The sequence below is a fragment of the Rhinoderma darwinii genome, chromosome 13 (genome assembly GCF_050947455.1).
Source record: "Rhinoderma darwinii isolate aRhiDar2 chromosome 13, aRhiDar2.hap1, whole genome shotgun sequence".
NCBI classification, from domain to species: domain Eukaryota; kingdom Metazoa; phylum Chordata; class Amphibia; order Anura; family Rhinodermatidae; genus Rhinoderma; species Rhinoderma darwinii.
The window spans coordinates 55,962,929-55,984,996 of NC_134699.1; the positions used below are offsets into that span (position 1 = coordinate 55,962,929).

Sequence of the window (22,068 nt, forward strand, 5' to 3'; positions counted from 1 at the left end):
GGCTAGGGATACACTGCATCTTTTTGTAGCACGACTCAAATTAAATTAATTGTCGAGCAACAGCTGCATTCTACAAGAGGGAATTGAGTTGCATGCATCCCCTAGATATCAGCTGCAGTTCAAGTGTTAAAATTTGAAAGTCGCACTAGAAAAAGTCCCCATGTAGCCTCATCGTAAGACAGAATAAACATTGTCTGGGTGTAACCAATGAATGCTTGATAGATGATAGTTTGTCCATGAAAACAAAGGTTGTGTGAGTAAATTAATTATATGAATTTCTGAAAATAAGCAAACTACAGTAGATGTGAGGAAATAGGCAAGTACTGGTGTAGAAAGTTAAAAAAAGCTACATTTTTGTTTTCAATGGCAGGATTAAATATGGAATAGAACTCCAGTTTGCAGTTAGTTGTATCCTCTACAAACATGCTACCAAATACGTGTATTCAAAATCATAGACTCTCCACCTCTTAGATTATTCTCTGAATAAAGATTGCCTGAAGCTCCAACAGTTATTTCAGTCGTAGCTGACTTAGGCCTCATTCACACGACCGTAGTGTTGTGCACAGCCATGATTTGCAGCTCGGGCAGCCGCGGAGTGTCACCCGTGAGCCGCCCGCAAATCGTGGGCCATGCACATGGCCGCATGCATTAATTTCTATGAGCCTGGACCATGCAGACCGTGTAAACCACGGTTGTGTGCATGGGCCCATTGAAATGAATGGGGTCGCAATTGACCCACAGATTTGCGGGTGAATTGCGGCAGCAAAAATACGTTTGTGTGCATGGGGCCTTACTGCAAATTAGAAGATGGTATAGGAGCTTAGCTATTAAGGTTTAGTTTTCCACTAAATGAATTTAGAATAAATCTAAACCCCACCTGGTATTCCGCACATACATTATGATAAAATATTTAAATAATATAATTATGTGATGTTTATACTTATCATCCTCTTGGCTCCGCACGGTGCCTTATGTTCATGCTTTTCTCTTCCTTTTAACAGCCGTGACAATTATTGTTATGATAAAAGCAATTAGAAGAACTCCAACTACAGCAGAAAGTCCTATTGTAGCCTGGAAAATCACATCCACTTCAGAGCCTGAAAGAAAAATAGAGCATGATTTTTTTTTATTGTAATTATAAAATGACTCGTGTCCTAACTATTACTTTGAACATAACAGACTGTGGCAGGCGATGTACATACCATGAGACAAATACAAAAGGCCATATCCAGACGTGTTTATTTTGAGTCTATGTTTAGTGTGATGGAAAAGCAGGAAAAAAAAATATATGCAGACTACAGGTTTAATATAGTCTCACCACTTTTGGCCACTCAAACGGCAAACCCCGCTAGATAGGTGAAGAGAATTCGAGATACAGTTATGTCCAGAATTATTTGGACAGTGACACAAGTTTTGGCATTTTAGCTGTTTACCAAAACATATTGAATATACAGTTATATAATCATTATGGGCTTAAAGTGCAGACTCTCAGCTTTAATTTGAGGGTATTCACATCCTAATTTGAGGAAAGGTTTAGGAATTACAGCTCTTTAATATGTAGCTGCCTCTTATTCAAGGGACCAAAGGTAATAGGACAATTATCTCAAAAGCTATTTAATGGGCTGCATGGGCTATTCCCTCGTTAATGCATCAATTAAGCAGGTAAAAGGTCTGGAGTTGATTCCAGGTGTTACATTTGCATTTGGAAGCTGTTGCTGTGAACCCACAACATAAGGTCAAATGAGCTCTCAATGCAAGTGAAACAGACCATCGTTATGCTGAAAAAAAAAATGAAGAAATGTTAGGAGTGGCCAAATCAACAGTTTGGTACATTCCCGAAAAAAAAAAAAAAGAGCGCACTGGTGATGGCCTGGACGTCCACGGAAGACAACAGTGGTGGATGGTCGCAGAATCCTTTCCATGGTGAAGAAAAACCCCAAGTGAAGAACACTTTCCTGGAAGTACACTACCGTTCAAAAGTTTGGGGTCACCCAGACAATTTTGTGTTTTCCATGAAAACTCACACTTATATTTATCAAATGAGTTGCAAAATGACTAGAAAATATAGTTAAGACATTGACGAGGTTAGAAATAATGATTTTTATTTTAAATAATAATTTTCTCCTTCAAACTTTGCTTTCGTCAAAGAATGCTCCATTTGCAGCAATTACAGCATTGCAGACCTTTGGCATTCTAGCTGTTAATTTGATGAGGTAATCGGGAGAAATTTCACCCCATGCTTCCAGAAAGCCCTCCCACAAGTTGGGTTGGCTTGATGGGCACTTCTTGTGTACCATACGGTCAAGCTGCTCCCACAACAGCTCTATGGGGTTGAGATCTGGTGACTGCGCTGGCCACTCCATTACAGATAGAATACCAGCTGCCTGCTTCTTCCCTAAATAGTTCTTGCATAATTTGGAGGTGTGCTTTGGGTCATTGTCCTGTTGTAGGATGAAATTGGCTCCAATCAAGCGCTGTCCACAGGGTATGGCATTGTGTTGCAAAATGGAGTGATAGCCTTCCTTATTCAAAATCCCTTTTACCTTGTACAAATCTCCCACTTTACCAGCAGCAAAGCAACCCAAGACCATCACATTACCTCCACCATGCTTGACAAATGGCATCAGGCACTCTTCCAGCATCTTTTCAGTTGTTCTGCGTCTCACAAATGTTCTTCTGTGTGATCCAAACACCTCAAACTTCGATTCGTCTGTCCATAACACTTTTTTCCAATCTTCCTCTGTCCAATATCTGTGTGCTTTTGCCCATATTAATCTTTTCCTTTTATTAGCCAGTCTCAGATATGGCTTTTTCTTTGCCACTCTGCCCTGAAGGCCAGCATCCCGGAGTCGCCTCTTCACTGTAGACAATGACACTGTCGTTTTGCGGGTACTATTTAATGAAGCTGCCAGTTGAGGACCTGTGAGGTGTCTAATTCTCAAACTAGAAACTCTAATGTACTTGTCTTGTTGCTCCCTTTTGCAGCGGGGCCTCCCACTTCTCTTTCTACTCTGGTTAGCGCCTGTTTGTGCTGTCCACTGAAGGGAGTAGTACACACCATTGTAGGAAATCTTCAGTTTCTTGGCAATTTTTCGCATGGAATAGCCTTCATTTCTAAGAACAAGAATAGACTGTCGAGTTTCACATGAAAGCTCTCTTTTTCTAGCCATTTTGAGAGTTTAATCAAACCCACAAATGTAATGCTCCAGATTCTCAAGTAGCTCAAAGGACGGACAGTTGTAGAGCCCCTCTAAACAGCAAAACTATTTACAGCGGTGCTAACATAATTGCACAAGGGTTTTCTAGTGTTTTCTAATCATCCATTAGCCTTCTAACACAGTTAGCAAACACAATGTACCATAAGAACAATGGAGTGATGGTTGCTGGAAATGGGCCTCTATACACCTATGTAGATATTGCATTAAAAAACAGACGTTTGCAGCTAGAATAGTCATTTACCACATTAACAATGTATAGAGTGTATTTCTGATTAATTTAATGTTATCTTCATTGAAAAAAACTGTGCTTTTCTTGCAAAAATAAGGAAATTTCTAAGTGACCCTAAACTTTTGAACGGTAGTGTAGGTGTATCAGTATCTAATTGTACCATAAAGAGAAGACTTCATGAGAGCAAATACAGAGGGTTCACCACAAGGTGCAAACCATTAATCAGCCTCAAAAATAGAAAGGCCAGATTAGACTTTGCCAAACAACATGTAAAGAACCCAGCCCAGTTCTGGAACAGCATGAAACTAAGATCAACCTGTACCAGAATGATGGAAGGAAGAAAGTATGGAGAAGGCTTGGAACGGCTCATGATCCAAAGCACACCACATCCCCTGTTAAACATGGTGGAGGCAGTGTGGTGGCATGGTGGGGGCAGTGTGATGGCATGGACATGCATGGCTGCTAAAGGCACTAGTGTTTATTGATGATGTGACTGAAGACAGAAGCAGCCGGATTAATTCTGAAGTGTTCAGGGATTTACTTTCTACTCAGATTCAACCACATTCAGCAAGGTTGATTGGACGTCGTTTCACAGGACAGATGGACAACGACCCGAAACATATTGCAAAAGCAACCCAGGAGTTTTTTAATGCAAAGAAGTGGAATATTCTTCAATGGCCAAGTCAATCACCAGATCCCAACCCGTTCGAGCTGCATTTCACTTGCTTAAGACAAAACTAAACTAAAAGTAAAGGCCTGGCAAAGTATCACAAAGGAGGAAACCCAGTGTTTGGTGATGTCCATGGGTTCCAGACTTCAGGCAGTCATTGCCTGCAAAGGATTCTCTGAAAAGTATTAAAAAAAAACCATTTTATTTATTGCCCCTGAAATGAGGAGGCTGTGCAGAAAAATGGTTGCAATTCCTAAACGTTTCACAGGATATTTTTCTTCAACCCCTTGAATTAAACCTGAAAGTCAACACTTCAATTGCATCTCATGAAGAGCCCAAATCATGAAGATTGTGTCACTGTCCAAATAATTCTGGACCTAACTGTATATCTTACCTATGTTGGCTATCCCCATGGACACAGGTCACTTGCACAAAAGGAAGAAGCATAGGGGATCGGGTCTCACACAGTCATCTCACTAGTCTAAAAAAGGAGGGCTGTTGGCTAGATAGAAACATCAATGGCTGTTATAGATGTGGGAACTGCAAAGCATGTCCTGTAGTGCAGCAGGTAAAATGCTTTGGGAGTGTCCACATGGGAGAAAATTGTCCAATTAGGGACTTCAATAACTGTAGTTCTAAAAAATGTGATATATAAAATAACCTGTCCCTGCCCAATGAACTATATAGGGAAGACTACCAGAGAATGGAAAAAAAAGAATCCTTGAACATCTAGGTGACATCACCTGATGGGGATAAAACCTAATCTCGGCACGTTCATCTTGTGCATGGTGGAGACCCTAATGCCTTAAATTTATGGCTATAGGACTGGTACAATGCACACTGAGGTAGGGGGGATATGGATAGGGTAGTGCTACAAAAAGTATCAAGATGGATCTTCAAAATGGGCTCAGTTAGACCTAATGGCCTGAATGAATAACTAGATTATTGTAACGGCCGCGGTTATTGCCCTCAGACCCCTCTCATCCTGCCGACGTCTTCGTCCCCGGAGAGGCCAGCTCATGCGGCCGTTCTGTTCTGCAGTGACCACTAGGGTGCGAGCTCTAGCTCATTCCAGGCCTTAAAGGGCCCAGCGTGCGCACACGATTAATAATTAACTAATTACTCCCAGATCACCCTGGACTATAAAAAGGGCCCCGCCCTTCCACTCCTTGCCTGAGCGTTGTTTGTAATTCCCATGTTAGTCTTGCAAATGGTCCCTTAGCCGTATCCTGTTCCCGTGCCATCTCTAGTGTTGGAGTCGAATTGTGCCCTCTACTACGCCTGCTGACTTACACCATCCTCTGCCGTCTAAGTTCCATCTGTGCCTAGCTACGGCGACTGTCTGGACTATTCAGGTACCCTTGTGCTGGACTTTGTATTGATTGGGTACTCTGTTGCTTGGCCAGCTGCCTCCCCGCTACAGTGGTGTGACCTAGTGGGTCCACATACCCACAGATTGTGACAATTATCCGTGCTTTATCTAAGTTAGTCTATAAATTACTAATGAATACACATTTCTGACATTTTTATATGTACCAAAGCCCTCTTGGGCGACCCTCTATTACCTCTTTGCCTCACCAAAAATACTTGTTAGGCTTTACATTGAAAAGTATTAAAATTGCCTTTGCCATTAAATGCCAACTCTCCATAAATGATCACAGGATCTTTACCACTCTCCCCTCCATAAATTTGGTCCCTGTGCTCGTCAATTTATGTATACTTGGAATTTATTGGATGAGCTTGGGCTGGTGGGTTAGCAGTTTACTGCAACACTGCACCCCACTCTGCCCCATTAACTCTATTTATCCTTCCTCCTTACCCCCTAATCCATTTATACGCTGCCCACCCTACTATTAAAGAGGCTCTGTCACCACATTTTAAGTGCCCTATCTTCTACATAATGTGATCGGCGCTGTAATGTAGATTACAGCAGTGGTTTTTATTTAGAAAAACGATCAATTTTGAGTTATGACCCATTTTAGATTTATGCTAATGACTTTCTTAATGCCCAACTGGGCACGTTTTTACTTTTTGACCAAGTGTGCGTTGTAAAGAGACGTGTATGACGCTGCCCAATCAGCGTCATACACTTCTCTCCATTCATGTACTCAGACATCGTGATCTGTTACTTACTCACACATTAATGTTACTGAAGTGCCTTGAGAGTGAATAGACATTGCCTCCAGGCAGGACGCGATGTCTATTCACAATCCCGACACTTCGGTAACGTTTGTGTGGGACTTAATGACAGCAAGCGAGATCACGCTGTAAATGACAGGACAACGTGATCTCGCAAGATTACGCTTGCTGTGCTGTAAGTCCCACACAAACGTTACCGAAGTGTCGGGATTGTGAATAGACATCGCGTCCTGCCTGGAAGCGATGTCTATTAACTCTCAAGACACTTCAGGAACGTTAATGTGTGAGTATGTGACTGCACATCATGATCTAGCAAGATCACTATGTGCTGAATAAATGAATGAAGAGAAGAGTATGACGCTGATTGGTCAGTGTCATACACTTCTCTCCACAACGCCCATTTGGTCAAAAAGTAAAAACACGCCCAGTTGTCTATTAAGAAAGTCATTAGCATAAATCTAAAATAGGTTATAACTCTGTCAAAATTGATCTACGTTACAGCGTCGATCACATTATGTAGAAGATAGGCCACTTATAATGTGGTGACAGAGCCTCTTTAACTCCTTAGTTTGGGTATTCTCTCTCCCCATTGTTCGCGTGCTGAATATCATCTACATTGAATCACACTTAGCATGATGCAGTATCACGAATAATGTTTAGGGTAGGGAGATGTGACGGCCAATCAGCTACTGGCGCATGATCGCGCCCTCAAACTGGTGAGCACAGTGTTGATGCGCCATTTGATGGGGACACTTCCCCTCGTCCTGATCTCGAGGGTTGGTAAGTTATATAGGGGTTATGTTTGGATGTTTAAGTATGATTCAGCCTAAAGCAGTCATAGCGTCCGCATATTGGAGGCTGTTTACTGCCCAGGGTAGGCCAATCATCTTATCACTAGCTTTACACACCTCCGTACATCACAGGGGGAATGCAATAGGAAAGGGGAGGATGCTGGCTTTTCAATGAGCCCAGACCGCAGAACCAGGCCGTAGTAAGACATGCCCGTTCTTTCTGCGGTCCGGGCTCCCGGGCCGTGCACGGACAGCAAAAACTACGGTCGTGTGCACGGCCCCATAGAAAAGAATGGGGCCGCAATTCTCCCGTGGATTTTCGGGGGAATTGCAGCCGCAAAAACACGGTCGTGTGCATGAGGCCTTACCCTCCACGTAGGTCTCTGCCAAAGTCCTCCAGATCTCAAGTCCGGAATACATTATAACTCACCGGCTATCTGAATGAAAGGACTTCGCCATATGGGGTGATTACTTTTTTGCACTTTCGCACTATTGTTTTAGTGTTTTTGTATACGATCATATTTATACAAATAATATATCTTTTTTCAACTTTAAAACAGGTTGTTATCTCTTAGTTTTGATGTGCACATTTCTATATTTTGGCTTGCAGAATGATCATCATCATAGGTATGATAAAACTTGCATCCTCTTTATCTATCCGTGGTGTCAGTGCTTTGGGGGCCAAAGTGGTGATGGACTCCCTTTAATTGTAAGCAATGATTTTCTTTTTTTTTTTTTTTTGAATATCCAGTACAGGGTTGCACTGTGACGGGGTGTCACACTCAAAAAGGATTTTCAGCATTATTTGCTATGTGTGGGAAGAGGGGTGACAACTGCTTAGGTGAAGATCACACTAGCGCTGTATAATCTGTTCACTGATCGGTTTTTAAATCACAATAAGAATAAAATGGATCAGTTAAAAATCCCATAGAAATCAAAATAACAGATGCAAACGGAATACAATCCGATTGTATCTGTTTTACATTGACATCAGTGATAAAAACAACCCATCCGTTAGACAACCGTTTTTTTGAATGGAGTAAAAGTCCTAACGAATGCAATTATGAATCCCAATGTTTTCAATGGGCTTTTTAACTGATCCGTTTTTATCCTTATTTTGATATAAAAACGGATCAGCGTAACCGATCATACAACGCAAGAGTGAACTTAGCCTTAGATGGTATTTTGTGCTCAGTGCAGTAGTATACACCGTACTATGTATATATCCTACAATACTAGAGTCAGAGGATTAAAGGGGTTTTCCCAGGAGGGACATTTATGACATATCCACAGGATATGTCATAAATGTCAGATAGATGCGGGTCCTACCTCTGGCGCCCGCAACTATCTCTAGAATGGGACCCCCTAAACCCAGTTCTAGCTGTTTCTGCTCACGCTGCCTCCCGGCCACTTCCTGATTACATGGTCGGGAGTTCCGGAAACAGCAAAACTGGCTGAGCTACACTGTGTCTGTCCAATAGAACGGAATAGTAGTTACGGAAACAGCGTAGCTCGCATGCTATGCTGCTTCCGTAACTGCCATTCACTACTATGGGAGTTACGAAAACCGAGTAGCTCAGCGAGTCATGCTGTTTCTGACCATGTAATCAGGAAGTGGCCGGGGGGCAGCGTGAGCACAAAAAGCTAGAACGGGGTTTAGGGGCCCCGTTCTAGAGATAGGTGGGACCCTCATTTATGACATATCCACATGATATGTCATAAATGTCCTTCACAGGGAAATACCTCTGATTAAAGAACGAAGCAATGGGCAAAAATTTGAAACATTTTATCGAATCTAAAAATACGTGTTTGACTTACATTTCATTCATAGTATAAGATATTATAAAATTGGACGTAATCAAACCTGTATCGTCTTGGATGTTTGTCAGCAACATGTTCTTAGTTACTTCAAGGTCTCCATCATGAGGCTCTGGCGTGATTCCCAACAGCTCGCACATTAGGGCATACACATTAACACTTTCGAAAGGGTCCACCATCAGGCCCTTTTTAAATGAAGGGCCTACAGCTCGGAATATGGTTTTCATATCCATAACGTTATTATCAAAGCCATGTTCACCATTATGTAATTGGAACTTGTAAAACTGGAAATAAAAGTTAAAGATATTGTTAGAATAAGACCTATTTGATTTTTACTAGGTCATTTGTATTTTTGTACCATCCTCATAAATTATTAGCTGTTAGGCCCCCTGCACACGGCCATAGCCTTGTGTACGGTCCGTGATTAAGTATAGGAGCACATCCGTTAATGCAAAAAATAGGACATTTCTTATTTTTAGCGGGTCATTTCTACGGCCCGGACACTTCCCCCTTAAATATACGGGAAGGTGTCCGTGGCCCATAGAAATGAAAGGATCAGTATTTTTATCCGCAATTACTGATCCGTAATTGCGGATAAAAATTACGTTCGTGTTCAAGAGGCCTTAGATCTAATTATAAAGCACAGATGGATAAGAGATGCATCTGTGGAGTCAATGACTTAGGCTGGGTTCACACTGTGCGTTTGAGTTGCGTTTGTAGCATTAGTTTTTTGTTTTGGTAGATAAACATCCAGGTCTCTCAACAGGTGTTCATCAACCAAAATTAAAAAATAAGCCAAAAAAAAATGCACAGTGTGTACCAAGCCTTAAAGGGAACCTGTCACCAGCATTTCACATATTAGACCACCAATACCTGGTGGTAGTGGATGAAAAATCATTTCTATAGAACCTATAATTGTCTTCTTAGTCGGCTCTGAAACTTTAGTATTCAGTGTTTTAGTGTTCCCACACCGTATGCTAATGAGCATAAAAGAGTCAAATCTTCGTTTGAAAAGAGTCAAATCTTTATTCCTCAAGTCTTTCCGAGTTTACCCCGCCTCCTTACTTTTGATTGACAGCTCCTCGCCTTCCCTCAGCACACAAAATCCCGCGCTTGTGCATTGATGTCCTCTTCTGGTGTGTGCGCACAAAGGGACACAGGATTATTACGATAAAAGGTGCAAAATGTTTGCAGACCGTTATTTACAGTTGGAGGAGGAGTTTAGGAGAGGGGATAATGGCAATGAACTTTTGATAGCAGCTGCCAGTGAGGGATAAGTAAAGTTCAATAGGTGAAATGCTGGTGACAGGTTCCCTTTAAAGCGTACCTTACCTCTCAGGTGACTTTTCTGAATATGCTGTCATATATATGTATATGAGGAATAACACTTTCTGGCCATTATATGACTTGTATGTGGCATTATTTAGCAGTTTTTCCCTCTGCAGGCTCCCTCTCTAATTCTCAAAGCTAGTGGGAGGAGCCTAACTGCTATCATGGCTTCTTTACTGTAGCGCCGGCGGCCACGGGTCTCATTCAACCCAGCGGCCACCAGCTTACCTGTCCTCAGCGCCAGTGTCTCTCTCTTCTGAGGGACACCGGCCCGTCTGGTCTCTACTCCTTTCCCGGCCTATGCCTGTAGGGTGCGCGCTCGTCCGAGAAAAAGGCACAAAACAGCTTCCAGTAATTCGGCACCAGCCTGCCATCAAGGTACCTTTGACCAGTGACTGTTATATACTTGTCTGGACAGAAGCTACTTCGTTATGCTGATAGAAGAGGTGAATCCTATATCTATCTATCTATCTATCTCACATATAGAAGCTGCAGCAGCATGGACGAGATTATACAGCAATAATGAGCAGTGTAGCTGTGACTCTAGCACTGGGGTGACATAGAAATCTTACCAGCAGTGTCCCTGTGTGTTTCACTCTGCTCATACTTCCTCCCCCTATTTACCTCTGCCCCAATAATAGACTTACATACAGTGTGTGTTGCTGAATCACATGCTCTCTGCTCCCTCCTGCTTCTCCCCCTCCCCTCTCCATAGAAAGTTATAGCAGACAGTGAAGAGACACACCCCCACCTTCTGCAGCCCGGGTCGGCCAATGCTTGACAACAGAGGGTGGACAGCATATTATGGGAAGGGAGACACCTAGTGGCAGTAACTTCGCACAGAATTTGTATGGATAAAACAACTACAATTTAACAGCAAGCTGTTTTATACAATTATACTATTAGATCAGCATAAGTTATTAAAAAAGTTAGTATCCATTTAATTTTCATGCACATACTAAAAATATTTATTGTGGTTTTTTTTGGTAATAAAAAAATAGAATAATTATTTTTTTGAATTATTTTTTGTCCCATGGCTTTAGTGCAACAGCTGTTAGTCACAGCCACACTCCCGCTGGTAATCATTAAGGTACAGCTGTTGTCCCTGTGCGATCACTGGGAAGTACATCCTGCTGGCATACAAGTTTAAAATACTTTGATCTAGTGTAATCGAGCTCTTAGGTAGGCCCAAGCCAAATATAGGATTTCTGAATTCAGAATAAAATATGTAGAGTACAGTATGACAATTATCCTGGTGAAATTAGCAAATTAAAGAGTGACATATGTATGTAATTAATAGTCTATTACGTGTCTTCTTTTTTTTCTTCTTTCTTCTCGTGCTGGTATGGGTGGGGGGGGGGGTGGTTTGGATATGTAGTCATTTTTGATATGTTTATATTCTCTTGTAACGTACGTCTGGTATTAATAAAGCATTTAAAAAAAAATAAAAGAATATCCAATGTAAAAGCAAAATCATGGTACTTACCCCATGTATGACATATCCTGGATCCCCATACAGTACCAATGGTGTGATTCTTGAATGTTTTGAATAGTGAAATCTATTTGGCATATCCTCTTTCTTGTAGACGTGCAATTTAGGGTGAGCACCTTTCAACGCATTATAAACTTTTTCCAAGTTTCCCTCTTTAGGTACAAGAAGTCCTGATGGCCCATAATCCACTAAATGAAACTGAAGATCAGAAAAGGAGAAACCTGGTAGATTCTTCAGGATAATCTCATCTGAACCTTTCTGTACTTGAGCCATACCATGATCTGCAGTGATAATAATATTGAGTCTGGATTCCAAGCCATAGTCCTGCACTCGTTTTCGTATGTGTCCAACCATTCGGTCTACTTGACTAACCATGTCTTTACGCTCCTGAGAATCTGGTCCATATTTGTGTCCTGTCACATCTGGTTCTCCAAAATACAGTGCCACAAAGTCAAGATCTTCCTCGATGAACCACTTCATCACTGTTTCTACGTTTTCAGCCCATTCTGTTTCATTGCCATAGCCGTGAGTTATACTTTCAACTTTTTTAATGTTCACAGATTCACCTCCATATGTGGCGTTGCCACCAGGAAAGAAGAGTGATCCAGTTTTTAAACCCTGGGAAGAATAATGTTATAGTTAATGTACATATTTTGTTTTCAATGATATCTAGTAAAGGTTTTTGTTTTAAAAGAAATATAAATTCAATTCTGAAATGTAGTTTTATTATCCTGAAAAGGAAAACTTAGCATTTTAACCTTGAGCACTTCAAGGAAATATACATTAAAAAAAAATCAAACATGGTAGACATCATATAACAGAACATAAGTTACAGTATAACAATGAAGAAACGTCACGTAATCCGTTCCATCAAACACATATAACACATTCATACCAAATGTAATGCTTCAGTGCTACACCCTCAAAAACATAGCGAGGATTATTGTGGATGTACGAAATGCAGTCATGAAGACCACATACCACCTAATGAGAACTGTGAGATCAGCCCATGAAGATTGAAGACTGCATAAAATGAGAAGCTTGGGTATGAAGAGTCTTAAGGCTATATTTACACGCTAAACAAAAAATGGCTGTAAAATACGGAGCTGTTTTCAAGGGAAAACAGCCTCAGATTTTTGGCCTCAAGAAGTGACATGCACTTATTTTTTACAGGGAGTTTTTTTACAAACGGCCGCGAAAAAAAACCCACCCCGTCGGAACGAAATGCTGTTTTTCCCATTGAAATCAATGGGCAGATGTTTGGAGGCGTTCAGCTTCTGTTTTTTCAGCCATTTTTCGAGGCGTTTACGCCCCGAAAAACGGCTGAAAATAAGCCGTGTGAACATACCCTAAAGCTTATGTATAGTCTAAAAGTAATGATGCTTACAGTATGTAACCCCAAATAATAAAGAAAGTCTCCGATAGGAAACAACACATTTTTAGCTACCATTCAAATGCCCAAGTTTGTAAACCTCGGAAGCTGCTGGACAATGCTGAGAACTCAAAGGAAACCTTTTTTAAACTATCACATAAGTATAAGAGAAATGAGTGTTGGGCTTAAAGGCTATGTACACCTTCTAAAGCAATTTTTTTTTAATGTAAAAATGTTTTTAATGCAACTTTCTAATTCGTTTTAAAATTAAAAATTATTTTTACTTTTTGAGATACAGCTGCTTTGTATCCTGTATACAGAGCACCTATATCTTGAGCTGAAACCTGTATCCGTCAGGTCAGCGGGACTGACGGGTTCAATGACAGCGGGGTCGAGCTGTTACCGATCACATCTAAGTTCATATCTATGGTCAGTGAAGGGAAGAGAGAACGCGGCTGCCGTCTAATGATGGCAATCTGTTCTCTGTATTAGAAGGATGCTGCTGTCTTTTGAAAGTCATGTATTTTTGAGCTATCGGGATAGCACGTCTGTGTGCTGATGGTTGGGGACGTACACAACCGCATCAGGGGGCCACAGGTTGTGCACCCCGTCATCTGTTATGCTGCCCTCACTGAGAGCCACATAAAGTAGTGACAGATATGAAGACTTCTGAGGTCTGTCTGGTTATGTTCTAATGTTTAGTCATTTTGGAGAACTTACTCTTAAATTCTTGGTAACGTGTGGCAGCACAGCCAGAGAACATACAGACTTATTCATGAGCAGACGGGCCCTCCACTCACCCAGCTAAGTTCTTCAACACTACTTAAAGGGGAGGTCCGGGCACAGGGCAGTTTTTACAAACTGATCACCTATCCACAGGATAGGCCATCAGTATATGATCGTTGGGGAAATTGGTAGAGTAGACCTCCAATTTATATTATAAGTTGTTAAATTTATCCCTCCATGCTCTGGTGTACACCACCTATTAAATCATGAAAAATGTAGGTATAGGGAGAGAGGAGGAAAGGTAGAGCATGGTGGACAATGTCGCCTTCAATTTTTTATTGATACCGACTAGTGTAGTAGGAGAAGGATTATACTATGCAATGTCCCCTTTATTGCCACATTGTGTGGTATTTTGATTAAATTATTGCACAGTGTGATTACAGCTTTAAACAAATTCCACTGGGTAGGGAGCTTGTTGGCCCTACTACTCAGGTGGAAATAAACGAGGTGGTGCTGCAAGGGTTATTTTTGTATCTGTAAGATACCTTGCATATGCATACTACAGGAGGTTGTGTTCAAACTCTATGAGCAACTGCCTGATCATTGACTACCTTTTAAGCGTTGCCGCTCCAAACTTTTGGTGAGTAGCAGCGCAAAAGGATTAAAATTTTTGTGTCAATGAACAGTTAATTAGTCTTCAGATTGTGTTGTATTTGTTCTGTTACCAGCGTTGCTGTTCCATTCCTGGCTCAAGCAGCAGCTCGGCCAGCAACGCGGACAGAAAGCAATCTATCTCAGTGAGCAGCTAGCTGGTCACCGAGTGCGTTTTGTGTTCTCAGCGTTGCCGCTGCGGTTCTTAATTATGCGGCAATGCAGAGAGACAAACTGCCTGTTGTGTTTTATTTAGTGTTCTCAGCGTTGCCGCTGCGATACACAATTCGGCGGCAATACAGAGACAGCAGCGTACGCTGTGTTTAGGCAAACAGACAGCCTGCCTGTTAGCAGTGAAAACTACTGGTTCGTGAAGTTGTAAGGATTGCTGGCTGTTTCAGAGTATTGGCTGTGAGTGCCGCGACGTCATGGGCACTCAGCAACACACTGGTCTCAAGTGTCGCCACTACGTCCGTTCCCTCCAGCTGTCTGGAGCGGACTTGAATTCGGCAGGATTAGTTAATTATTATTCATGGCTCCAATCTTGCCCTGTGTAATCTGTAATCTTTCCCTACTGTCAGGGTCGGTATGTCCCGACGTACGTTTCACTGAGCTGAGTCAGCTTCTTCCGGGGGCAAGATTGGAGCCATGAATAATAATTAACTAATCCTGCCGAATTCAAGTCCGCTCCAGACAGCTGGAGGGAACGGACGTAGTGGCGACACTTGAGACCAGTGTGTTGCTGAGTGCCCATGACGTCGCGGCACTCACAGCCAATACTCTGAAACAGCCAGCAATCCTTACAACTGCACGAACCAGTAGTTTTCACTGCTAACAGGCAGGCTGTCTGTTTGCCTAAACACAGCGGACGCTGCTGTCTCTGTATTGCCGCCGAATTGTGTATCGCAGCGGCAACGCTGAGAACACTAAATAAAACACAACAGGCAGTTTGTCTCTCTGCATTGCCGCATAATTAAGAACCGCAGCGGCAACGCTGAGAACACAAAACGCACTCGGTGACCAGCTAGCTGCTCACTGAGATAGATTGCTTTCTGTCCGCGTTGCTGGCCGAGCTGCTGCTTGAGCCAGGAATGGAACAGCAACGCTGGTAACAGAACAAATACAACACAATCTGAAGACTAATTAACTGTTCATTGACACAAATTTTTTTTAATCCTTTTGCGCTGCTACTCACCAAAAGTTTGGAGCGGCAACGCTTAAAAGGTAGTCAATGATCAGGTAGTTGCTCATAGAGTTTGAACACAACCTCCTGTAGTATGCATATGCAAGGTATCTTACAGATACAAAAATAACCCTTGCAGCACCACCTCGTTTATTTCCACCTGAGTAGTAGGGCCAACAAGCTCCCTACCCAGTGGAATTTGTTTAAAGCTGTAATCACACTTTGCAATAATTTAATCAAAATACCACACAATGTGGCAATAAAGGGGACATTGCATAGTATAATCCTGCTCCTACTACACTAGTCGGTATCAATAAAAAAAAGAATATGATCGTTGGGGGCCTGACACCAGGACCCTGCACCGATCATCTGTTCCGGCTTCCGAATGTTATTTAGTGGCCGGTGTCGGAAGCAGATGGCTCGGTACACTGTATAGCGGCCGTGCTGCAGAACTGCTTCTATTCACTTGAATAGGAGCAGTACTGCAGCACAGCCTTATAACGTGACCAGAGTCATCTGTTTCCGGCATGGACATACGGTGCCCAGAGGCAGCAGGAACAGCTGACCGGTGTGGGGTCTGGATATCGTCATGTACATAGCCTTTAAAACATCTCACATTATGCCCTTTCCTAATAAATTATTTTTTCCAGTGACTCCCCAACTATCATGTGTGGAAAGGGGAGATTATTTTTCATCAACTTTTCTGAAAAGGATGAAGTGGATCTGTGGCTCAAACCATCAGTGTCATCATCTTGATCTAGCTACAAAGACATTCAGTGAAGAATATCACACGCTTGACTGGTAGCTTTTCAACTCGTCTGCAGGTATAATAGAGGGTTTGTTTTTCGGACAGAGTAGTTTCCCCAAATGTTTCTTTCTAACCGTAAATTATTTGCATTTGGCGTGTAGATTATAGTGGCAAACAAATAATTTGAATGCGAGTGACGATGGGGTGAAAATCTGGCCATCAATATCCAACTCTGCGACAATACTCTAAACTAAACATGAGGAGAAGCTAAAAAGGCAGAAGAAAAGGCAAGAGAAGAAGTGAAGTGGTAAAATGGCATGAGACAAAGTGACATAAATAGGAAAAGCAATAGAGAGTGCAAGACATCCCCCTTTTAGGGCAGATCAAAGGCTATGTACACCAAAAAGTTTTTTGTTTTTTTTTTATAAAAATGCATCTCAGTGTCTTTGGTGCAACTTTTACACGCAAGGATCCACCTGTTATCGATCAGTTATGAACTTAGATGTGATCGGTAACAGCTCGATAATGCGTGTCAGAGACCGGACCTGCTGACCGGATGGGTACAGGTTTTAGCACTAGTTACAGGATACAAAGCAGCTCTATCTCAAAAAGTAAAAAATGTTTTAAATAAAATTTAATTAGAAAGTTGCACCAAACACACGGATACACATTTTTATTTAAAAAAATGTCTTCAAGAGTGTTCATAGCTTTTTAATTATGCCTTTTGGACGAATAAGGAAAATAAAGTTCTAAAATCGAACTTTCGCCTTCATTCTTTCCTCCCCTCCCCTGGTTGAACTCAATGGACATATGTCTTTTTTTTCAATCAACTATGTAACATTTTATCTTTGGACAGGCGTCAACTTCAGTCTTAGGCCTTGTTCACACAGCGTGTATTTGATGCGTTTTACGCGCCGAAAAACGCATCAAAACCACATGCTTTAAACCTCCCATTGACATCAACGAGAAAACGCATTGTCGTGCATACGACGCAGGTTTTGTTTTTTTTAACAAAAAGACCTATTCAATATATCAATCTATTATCTATATTTATAGAAGTGAAGGGGAGAAAATATATTTGGTTTTGAACTGAATTACGTTTTGTACAAAAAAATATTTAATTTCCAGGCAGAAAGACATATTTACCTGTCTCTGAGCTGTAATCCAGATAGGAAGCGTTCCATTATCCCACCAGGAGGAGATGCCCTGTGTAGCGAGATAACCTTCCTTTTTCAAACTGGAGACATTGAAGTACATGTTGTGTATAACACCGTGGTTCTCAATGTATCGTCCTATATGAAAACAGTATACAGGGGAAATAAATATTGTTAATATCATAATTTTAGATAAACTTGAAACTGCATTTCTGAGTTCCGATCCTAAATTTTGAAATTTAATTTTAACCAAAATCTGTTGATTTTTAATAATATGAATCCCTCCAGGAGCAGAAAATACATACATCTCTGTGGGAGACACTATTACTGATGAGGGTACTCTGGGTGGATCACTATCCCTTATGGTTCCCCCCAACAATAAGGGCTAGTTCACACAGAGTATTTTGGCGCTGTTTTTGATGCGGAAACCGCCTCGGAAACAGCGCCAAATAAACTCTGGAAATCACCTCTCATTGATTTCAATGGGAGGTGGAAATGTTTTTTCCCATGGGCGGTAAAAAGCAGCGACATGCTCTTTCTTCTGGCATTTCCGTCTCTGGCCTCCTATTGTTATTAATGGGAGGCAGAGGTGACTTTTTTCGCTGCTTTAATTCCCCGCGGCGCTCAATGCCAAAATCTGCAAATTTTTCCGCCTGCAAAAAACTCAGTGTGAACAGGGCCTTACTGTTGAGAGCACTACCAGCTTAGCACATTATTATATTTTACTGCCAGGTGCACTACCAGCATGGCACATTTATTGTTGGGGGCCACTATGTGATCCTATTACCTTCAGCAGCACTATTGGGTTTATAAATACTAATGCAAAGAATATTTTTCGTACCGCAGCTCGTCAATTCCTGCTGCGGAAAGTGGACTGAATTGCTGCATCTTTCAGAACATTTTCTGCAGTAAAAAGTGCGGAAATTCTTCTAGTTTATGTGGACTTGCTGCAGAAAATTTGGATCGCCGTAATCATACTGACCGCCAAAATAAAGTAAACTTGTCACTTATACCGCACAGTGAATGCTGTAAAAAGATATATATATATATATATATATAGAATGGAAATGGATGAAGATTTGGAGCCACACATGCATAAAGCAATGAAAAACTAACAGTTGATTAGTTTTTATTGGCCATTTTTTTTCAGTGTAATGTGAATGCAGCCTAATAAGCGACTAACACTTTGTAAAGTAATTTAGATATTAAACCCTATCGAGTGATTGCAAATACTGTTTAGTAATATATTATAATGTTGTAGATACTTCGTATCATCGGTCTCATTTCCGGGTTGCAGATAAAAATAAGGTCGTTAATTTGGATGTGATATATTCATTTGTATTTATTCATTTAGGCCAATAACTCCTTAACGCATTATCACTATATGTACGTGATAAGCATTAAAGGGAAGTATGGTACGCGCTCACGGGCTGAGTGCCTCCATACTAAGCGGGTGTCAGCGGTGTAATACAGCCGACACCTCGCTGCAACGGGCAGGATCAAAGATCACCGTTTAACCAATCGTGGCATCTAAGGCGCTAGAAAGAGGGGTGCCGATGGTTGCCATGGCAGCCTGGGGCCTAATGAAGGCCCCCAGGTCTGCCATCTTTGCACTCCTATAAAGCCGTACCTCCGGCAGGAGACCGTCAGTGACACGGCATACTGGTATTGCAGTAATGTATTGATTAGTATTGCAGTGTATCATGCAAGTAATCCAACGATCTCTGGTTCAAGTCCCCTAGAGGGGACTAGTAAAAAAAAAAGTTAAATACAGGGTTTTTTCATATAAAAAAAAAATATTAGGGGCGGATACGCTGCGTAAAAATCACACAGCGTGTCCAACCGCAGAACATTTCGTCCGAAAAATCGCACCACATTGTAGTGCGTTTTTTTTAACAGAAATTTCCATTGCTGAAGAAAGCCGTTTATACCTACCCCCTTGGTCTTCTCTGTGTGTAGTCCGGCCTCCTACGATGATGTTGCAGGCCATGTAACGTTGCAGCAGTCACATGGGATAACACGTCATCCAAGGAGGCCGGACTGCAGGAAGGATGGTGTTCTGGGTTAGTATGATTTGTTTTTCGTAGTTGCGATTTTTGCGGTATAACTGCTGCAAATACGCTACAAAAGTCGCAACAGTTGGCTTTCTGTTGCGTGTCTTACATCCCCATTGAATTCAATGGGGAAAGCACGCAACGGAAAAATCAACAAAAACGCAGCCTAAATTGACATGCTGCAGATTTAAATTCCGCACCGCAGGTCAATTTATTAACGTTTCTGATGCATTTTTTTTCCTCAGCATGCGAATGAGATTTTCAAAATCTTATCCACTTTGCTGCTACTGTAAATGCTGTGGAATTTCCGCAGCGTTTACGGTACGCGGGCACCCGGCCTAAGAGTTAAAAAAAAACGTTTCTCCATTTTCCCCCATGCGCAAAAACAAAAAAATTAACATAGCTGGTATCCCTGTAAAAGTCCAAACTATTACAATATAACATTATTTAACCCGCACGGTCACCGCTGTAGAAAAAAAACCCCAAAAAACCGCCAGAATTGCTGTTTTTTTGGTCACCTTAGCTCCCCTAAAAAAAGTATTACGAAGTGATCAAAAAGTTACATGTAGCCCAAAATAGTACCAATAAAAACGACAGCTTGTGACGCAAAAAAAAAGCCCTCACACCGCTCAATCGATGAAATAAAAAAAAAAATTATGGCTCTCCGAATGTGGCGACACAAAGCAAATTTTTTTTTAATAGTTTTTTCTTGTAAAAGTGGTGACACAAAAAAAAAGTATATTAACATATCATATCCAAAAAACTGGCAGCATTGCTATTTTTTGCCCATTTCACCCCACAAAGATTTTTTTTTCAGTTTCTCAGCACATTAAATGGTGCCATGAAAAACGACTAGTCCCGCAAAAAATAAGATCTCATACGGCTATGTCGACAGAAAAAAATAAATTATGTTTTTTATTATTAATCACTCACCAGTTAGTAGGGTGAAATGACAAGGACTGGTGATAGTTAGGTATGGTGGAGTCATGTATGCTGCTTTTACTCCGTCATTGCTCAGGATATCCAGATTGGGGGTATTAACATCTTGGTCATAGTCCCAACGAAATCCATCAAAAGAGATTAGCAAAAGTTTATGGGGGGCCCTCTTTCTAGGATGCAGAGGGATTGATGAACCTAGTGCCAGAAAAGTGGAGATCACTGCGCAGAAAACCAACATCTTCATGAAAGCTGAAAAAGACTGATCACTGGAGAACGTGTTATCCAGGTTCAGAGATTTACAATACGTGAGAACAAAGTTTGCCCAGATATGTTATCTGGGAAAATGTTTACTACATATAGGGATCAATAACAAGGTGGCATCTACAGTTCACATGTTCCTCTTATCATATTACTACAAAACAAGAACATTCGGAATGAAGTTGTATATAAAGATTTAACTTTTGATATGGTTATAATTAAAATAATCGAGTAACATCTTCCTGCGTTAAACTCAAAGGTCAAAATAATAAGAAAATACTTATCACTACTAAGGGCTTATTCACACGACAGGTTTAATCGGCTGTGTGAGACTCCATGCACACGACTGTAAAATCGTCCACAATTACGGGCCCATTCAGTTCTATGGCCGACGGACACCTTCCCGTATGAATACAGAAGGGTGTCCGTGCCGTAGAAACCTGCCGAAAAAAAAAGTGCTCCTATACTTTATAATGGGAGAACGGCTCGTAAAAACGGCCGGCTGTCCGTGCCCGTAATTACAGGTCGTGTGCATGCGGCCTAAGGGACTTCTTTTAACGGCCGTCACACAGCTGCATTTAAATAATGTGGCTATTCACATGGCAGTTTTGTAGCGGACCGTGTGAATGGCTTGTGAAAAAATTAAGACATGTCTTAATTTTGCCCGTTTTCCCAGATCCCTCAATAGACAAGTCTAGGAGGGATCTGTGAAATCAGGTCCCACACGGGTGCAAATTGGCAATGAAAAAACTTCCGTTTTTCACGCCCGATTTAACACCCGTTGATGTGAATATGGCCTAAGGCTCAACTGTTCTACGTGTGTTTGTTTTTTGTGTTACTGCTGCTAATTAATACATATCAGAATTTCCCTAAAGCCTCATGCACATGACCGCATTGGTTTTGCGGACCGCAAATAAAACCTTTGTTGTGTCTCTGTGTGTCATCCGGACTGATGGATCCACAACAATTCGCCAGTATTGATGAATCCACAAATACAGACCGTAAAATGACATGTCCTGAGTTTTTGCGGTCCGGATTTGCAGCCCCCACACGGATCCATGTAAACCACGAGCGTGTGCATGGAGTCATAGAGATGAATGGGTCCGCAATTTATCCGCAAAAATGCGGATAAATTGTGTGCATGAGGCCTTACACTATTCACTTGATGAAGACAGTTCATCGTTTACAGATTAGGATCCTATAGATTGTGACTTTTCCGTTTTTATACTACTACACCGTGTTCCAAATTATTATGCACATTGGATTTAAGTGTCACAAACATTTAATTATTAGTTTT

The 22,068-nt window shown here is 41.4% G+C and overlaps 1 protein-coding gene across 1 annotated transcript; it reads right to left on the reverse strand.

Annotated features, from left to right (window-relative positions):
• Window positions 1-975: 975 nt before the first annotated feature.
• Window positions 976-20,757, reverse strand: LOC142666400 (ectonucleotide pyrophosphatase/phosphodiesterase family member 7-like). The gene is made up of 5 exons (XM_075846430.1): window positions 20,508-20,757; window positions 17,513-17,658; window positions 11,681-12,304; window positions 8,912-9,149; window positions 976-1,097 (listed from the first exon to the last, which is right to left on the reverse strand). Exons 1-5 carry the CDS (start codon window positions 20,755-20,757, stop codon window positions 976-978), a joined length of 1,380 nt encoding a protein of 459 aa, XP_075702545.1.
• Window positions 20,758-22,068: the final 1,311 nt, after the last annotated feature.